Raw genomic sequence first — 6,690 nt, forward strand, 5'->3', positions numbered from 1 at the left:
GGGAGCACGAGGCGGCGCCGATACAGTCATCAATGTAATGGAGGAAGAGGTGGGGTTTAGGGCCAGTGTAGGTACGGAAGAGGGATTGTTCCACGTAACCTACAAAGAAGCAGGTATAGCTTGGGCCCATGCGGGTACCCATGGCCACCACCTTTGTCTGTAGGAAGTGGGAGGAATTGAAAGAGAAGTTGTTGAGGGTGAGGACGAGTTCGGCTAAGCGGATGAGGGTGTCAGTGGAGGGGGACTGGTCGGGCCTGCGGGACAGGAAGCAGCGGAGGGCCTTTAGGCCATCTGTATGGGGAATGCAGGTGTATAGGGACTGGATGTCCATGGTAAAGATGAGGTGTTGGGGACCGGGGAATCGGAAGTTCTGGAGGAGGTGGAGGGCGTGGGTGATGTCACGGACGTAGGTAGGGAGTTCCTGAACCAAGGGGGAGAAAATGGAGTCCAGATAGTTGGAGAGAAGTTCGGTGTGGCAGGAGCAGGCGGACACAATGGGTCGACCAGGGCATTCAGGTTTGTGGATTTTGGGAAGGAGATAGAAGCGGGCAGTGCGGGGTTGGGGAACGATGAGGTTGGAGGCCGTGGGTGGGAGGTCACCTGAGGTGATGAGATTGTGGATGGTTTGGGAGATGATGGTTTGGTGCTCGGGGGTGGGGTCATGATCAAGGGGGTGGTAGGAGGTGGTGTCGGAGAGTTGGTGCCTGGCCTCGGCGATGTAGAGGTCAGTGCGCCATACTACAACTGCGCCTCCCTTGTCTGCAGGTTTTATGGTGAGGTTGGGATTGGAGCGGAGGGCTGCACGTTCTGCGGGGGAGAGGTTGGAGTGGGTGAGAGGAGTGGAGAGGTTGAGGCGATTGATATCCCCACATACCAAATTACCAATTTGAATCAAATTCTCCTACTGACTCTGCCTCGTCTCATTCCAGCATAGTCTGTATGTGTCCCTCACTGACTGTGCAGTTTTTTTTTCAAATCCTCTCTTGTTTAGAGAGAGTGACAAGCACTATAATGATCAACATTAATGGGCTGCAAGCCTGGGTAGTTCAATTGATAGAGATTAAAGGGTGCCCAGATTGTATTACTGGGATAAAGGTGCAAGGCATTTACACCTGGAGATAATGGCAGCAGCTTGTGTGCTAGCAGATAGACCACAAGTCTCCAAATTTCCAGAACAGTATTGAGAATGTCAGGTTGTAAACAGCTGTGCTTTACATTATCCATTTATATCCAAGATAAAAGACAGAGTTGGGTTCTGAAGGACAGCTAATCAGCATTTCTCCTGGGATGGAAGACTGTGTGATTCATAATCCCAGGGTCATGGCCTTTGAGATGGTAGGGTAGGTATCCCTGAAAATTCTAAGGCAAGGTTCATCCGCCAGGATCTCAGAGAGCAGAGCATCTGGAAGCCAAAATGCTCCTACATGATGAACCATGTAGGAATGTGGGTTGAAACTTATGCTCAGAAGTAAAATATCAAATTCATGAGGAATTGAAACAAGATTGGAAGATTCATCTGGATTTGTGTGCTACAGCAGGAATCTCTGGGGGAAAGCCTCACTGAGAAACAATATTCTGAGATTTAAAGTTCCCTGACTGAGAAAGGAAAAGAAGTAAAATATTAGGAACTAGAATATCCTTGAACTGATTCCAGGAGAATTGAAATGTTTACTTTAAAAGTACTTTGTAACATATATTTATGATGTACTCTCCTGCAAGTCATTGAAGTGGTTTGCCACAATCTCCATATATGTCTCTCAAAAGGCACTGACCTTGGATAATAGTGAGGCCCTTGAAAGACACAGTTCGTCATGAAAGGGACAGGAGCAGGAAGTGAGAGAGAAGGAGAAACTGGAGACAGAGGAAGATGATCGTGAACAGAGAGGTACTCCTGCTCCATGAGGAAGTGATCTCCTTCAGCTGTCTTGTGGGAAGGCAACTTCCCTTCCTTATCATGGTATTCCGATTCTATAACAAAACCCTGAATAAACTGTAACCAATTTAGGCCTCCAATTTCAGTTAATTATCAGGTTTGAATTTCTGATTATAAGCTAGCCACAAAAACCAGTGTAGATATCAGTTAAGCACTTTCTCTACTTTGACAGCAGAAGGATTGAGAAGGCAGGCAAGATCCAAGCCTTCAAATTCCTACAAGGAATAGAAGGTGGGAAAATTCTGACAGTGAGTATAGATATAAAGAATGCAACACCAAATCTAACAAATGAGAAGAGATTAGAAAACAAAATTCATTTGGAGCTTTAGGAATTTATTAACAGAGAAACAGTCAATGTAGCTGTAGGATTATTAGGGTCTTGGATTGTTAGTGTTGTTAACATAATGGTGACTTTCTCCAAGCAACAGTAGGATAAAAATATAGTTGGCAATGGAGTACATACTGAGATGCAGATTTAGATTAAACTGATTGATATTCCAGATCACTGAAGGATCATCTGCTGATAAGTTCAGGTGAGGCGGAGGAAACTTTCTTATCTCTGGATGGTGGTCGGCCAAGATTTAATATGAAGATTGTGGCAGTCCAGAGGTAGATAGTAGCATTGTTTGATTCTTTTGGAGTATTTGGCCGTTTCTCATGCAAAACATTCTGTCAGGAAATTAAATGGCTAAGGCAGATTCAAGAAAAAATGATTTGGCAACAGGATTAGTTGGTAGGAAAAAGTGCCTTGTCAAAATCTCTTCTACTCATACTGAAGAATCATAGGGAGTGTGAAATCAAAAATCGCATACAATGCTCATATTTATACAAGAAGAATCAGATCAAGATTTATTATTTATGTGTGGTGATATTTAGTTCAGGAACTGACCTACATAAACCGACATTGAAAGAAACTCTCAACCAACAGTTAAGGGATGCAACTTGACACTGTGGAAATTACATTAAGAGCACTTGGAAATCTTTTGGGATTTTACACGAAACTCAATATATTACCAATAACCACTTTATTTAACTACAATTATAAAAATAAGATTAACATTATAATTGTCCAGCAGTACTACATCATCATTAACAAAAGATTAGATCAAACACATTAATTGTAAATTTTTAAAGGTACCAGTACACAATTGCACAAATTCAGAAATTTGAAAGCTGATTAATCTACATTCAGGTAACTAACTTGCTTTTTATAAAAAGATTCAACCAATTTCATCTGCAAGAATATTAGGAGGATCATTGATAGTTCAGAATGTTCTAATGATGTTCTGATATAGGTTTCTTTTGTCCTGAACTATCATCGTCTTCTTAGCTGAGAACCCACTTTCTTCAGAAAATTTCCAATGCTCAAAAATCTTCTGACTTATTTGAATGATGGTGAGCCTTAAATAACTGAAGCTACTAAAACTGAGCATCACTTACCTACAGTCAGATCAATCATAGAATATACTATTATTAATTATTTCAAAATGTTAATATTTTGTGTTATGGCCCTTCCATTTATCTTTCTTTAACTATGGAAGAGGACCAGAAATTATTACTGTGCAATGACGAAAATGAGCTTTGAATTATTGGTTTCAATACCAAAGATAAAGACAACCAGTACCTTTACCTGACATTGTGAAGGCAAACATTTTCTAGAAATAAAGTCTTCCCATTCACTTTTACTACACAGATGGTCTATTTTTCTGTAGGTATGTGTTTGCACTATTCTTGACATTACAATTTTAATTTCAATGGTCTATATTCATTTAACTCATTTAAGGAATTAAACACCTTAAGTATTTTCTGAAGAAGGATCTAGGCCCGAAACGTCAGCCTTCCTGCTCCTCTGATGCTGCTTGGCCTGCTGTGTTCATCCAGCTCTTCACCTTGTTACCTTAAGTAACGCTATTGTTTAAGATTCTCCATGAGCAATATATAAATAACTACACTAATGGTGGCCATGAAACTTCTCCTCTTTGGACATAAACTCACTTTTTTCTGGCTGTGGAATTTGGTCCTTTGATTCTTTTGACTTCAACTGTAATGTTAGGTCCTTAATTTTATTCAAAGCCTCATGCAGACTTTCATCCAGAGATGTTGCCCGTTCCTCAGCAAACATGGCACGCTGTTCTGTTTCTCTATGAAAGATCAAGATTTCTAATCAATTGTCCAAAAAAAAAACCTGAAAATATCAAGTAGGCATGTGAAATTAACAATTAAAAAAATGTAGTTCTGTGGGCACATGGACTAGACCTGACAGATTAAAACAGAATTAGAAAACAGCATTCAAATGTATGTCTGAATTGAGTATTATATAATTCAAATTGAATGATTTAAGATACATTCTGGAGATTTTCCTGCAATATTGCTTAAACCAGCAACCGGTTCTCCGTGTTTCAAACGTTTATGGGACTTAACCATACACCAGAATGGTTCCAGGTTATATGCTTGTTATATGCTGAGTTAGCTGATCAGTGAGGCTATGGTAAGTGCTAAAATTGGTTTCTGCATCCTTCTATTAGGGAAATGAGTACTGTCCACCACTTTTGTTATCCCTGCTGAAAATGCACAAGTAGATATTATGTGATGCAGTGACTTGGATTGTGCAATGAAATACAGGTGAGGCTACTAATGCTCATTGATATTAATATATAAACCAAACAGCAATCGGCAGCAGCAACTATATGTGCATAAATGAAATGCAAAAAGCAGGAAGTTGTTGGCTTAGTTAACCTGTTTCTCTACAAACTATGCCATAGTTGCATTTACTCAAAAATCACATCATCAAAACTCATGGAAGGTGGGAAATCTGGAAAATAAAGTCATTGCTAGTCTGCTCCATTTCAATTTAAGTTTTAATGGCATGGCTAGTTATTATTACTACTAATAATCAGGCACTGAAAAGAAAATTTTGCAAATTTAAAGTCTCATTGTTTCAGATTTTGGTTATTACTGAAGATTTAAAAATATCACCTCATGGTTCAGACTCTGCACTTCTCACTGATGATTCTTCAATCTTATTGATAAAGGAGGTATACAGTTCTTTACCCTATTGACATAATCCCACACGTAGCCTGTGGAGGGTGATGCATTTGAATGGTTTCTGAACTAAATCAATTAGCAATTCAAATATTCATAAGTAGTCCCTGGCCAATATGATTGAAATAATCTCAAATTGCTTGCTTTAGCTCATGTTGTGATGAAATGCATAATTTTCCTCTCCACCTATCTTCTCCTCTATCCATCTTCTATCCGCCTCCCCCTCTCTCCCTATTTATTTCAGAACCCCCTTCCCCTCCCCCATTTCTGAAGAAGGGTCTAGGCCCGAAACGTCAGCCTTCCTGCTCCTATAATGCTGCTTGGCCTGCTGTGTTCATCCAGCTCTGCACCTTGTTGTCCCTGCATAATACTTATGTTCCCTTTAGACTTGACTAATTCAAGGTATTTGTGGCTGGCATCCGATTTTCTATCCCTTGTTAATGTAAGATTATAAAAACTTTCGTGTCCACATTCTAATTTGCATCTAGTACTATTTACCAACAGTTCCTGGGCTCACTAACCTGAACAAGCTCCCAATTAAGCAAAGTCACAATTTTAAATTCTCATTGGTTTATAACTTTCTCAATTGCCTCACCCTGTAATCTGCTTCAGCACTATAAACCTTCAACATATTTGTGCTCCTCCAAATTTATGCATGTCCAACTTTAATCGCTCCGCTTTCGGGAGTTCTGCCTACAAGCTGCCTAGACCCTAAACTTGAATTAATTCTCGAAACCCCACTGTCTCTCTTTGTTCAATATGCTCATTTTAATGCATTTCTTTTTCTTTAGCTAAGCTTTTAGTCACGTGACCTAATAGCTGTTGCCTAGCATCCTCATGGGACTCAGGGCAACACCTAGTAGATCGACTGAGTTAACTCCATGAGAGTGAATGTCAGGAAAAGCAATGAGATTGCCAGGGGATGCTGTGATTGATAGCAAAGAAGTAGGACCCCAAGTGGAAGAGTTCAATGATTTCTGAGAAACTGTTCAAGCAGACGCATGGATGACAAGTAGTTCGGGATCAGCTGATCACAGATGACAGGGATGTAAAGGAAGGAGCAGAACAGGTTGAGATGCTCAGTGCAGAAGATAAAATCATAGTAAAGGTCACACTGGTTGAGGTAAGATTCATGATACAATGGATAAGACATTATGAAATGATCATAATTAGCAATACGTACATCAGTATAGACATGAAAGGGAAAGGTCATTGGAAGCATCAGTCACAATTATAGCAAGTCACTAGTTACTTAATATTTTCCAGAATACTTAGTTATGGGAGCAGATGAACTATGCTAACCATGGTGGTGGCATGTGTTGTGGGGACAATACATGTGAAGTTGGAAGAACACAGCAGGCCAGGCAGCATCAGAGGAGCAGGAAAGTTGACATTTCGGGTCAGGACCCTTCTTCAGAAATGCGGAATGGGAAGGGAGCTCCAAAATAAAGAGAGAGAGAAGGGGTGGGGCTGGGGAAGGTAGGTGGGATGGTGATAGGTGAGTGCAAGTAGGCAGTGGTGGGGATTGGTCAGTGGGATGGGAGCGATGGATAGGTGGGAGAGAAGATGGACAGAGATAATAGGAACTGCAGATGCTGGAGAATCTGAGATAACAAGGTGTAGAGCTGGATGAACACAGCAGGCCAAGCAGCATCAGAGGAGCAGGAAGGCTGACGTTTCGGGCCTAGACCCTTCTTCTAGGCCCGAAACATCAG

General features: G+C 40.8%; 1 protein-coding gene across 1 annotated transcript in view; it reads right to left on the reverse strand.

Annotated features, from left to right (window-relative positions):
- Positions 1-3,012: 3,012 nt before the first annotated feature.
- axdnd1 (axonemal dynein light chain domain containing 1) overlaps positions 3,013-6,690 on the reverse strand; it is a 134,046-nt gene continuing 130,368 nt past the window's right edge. The window contains exon 28 of the mRNA XM_048602234.1: positions 3,013-4,074. Within this exon, the coding sequence (XP_048458191.1) occupies positions 3,885-4,074 (190 nt within the window). The 3' untranslated portion in view covers positions 3,013-3,884. The remainder of the gene's footprint in view (positions 4,075-6,690) is intronic.

This window comes from Rhincodon typus, chromosome 10 (genome assembly GCF_021869965.1).
Source record: "Rhincodon typus isolate 14 chromosome 10, sRhiTyp1.1, whole genome shotgun sequence".
Classification (NCBI taxonomy): Eukaryota; Metazoa; Chordata; class Chondrichthyes; order Orectolobiformes; family Rhincodontidae; genus Rhincodon; species Rhincodon typus.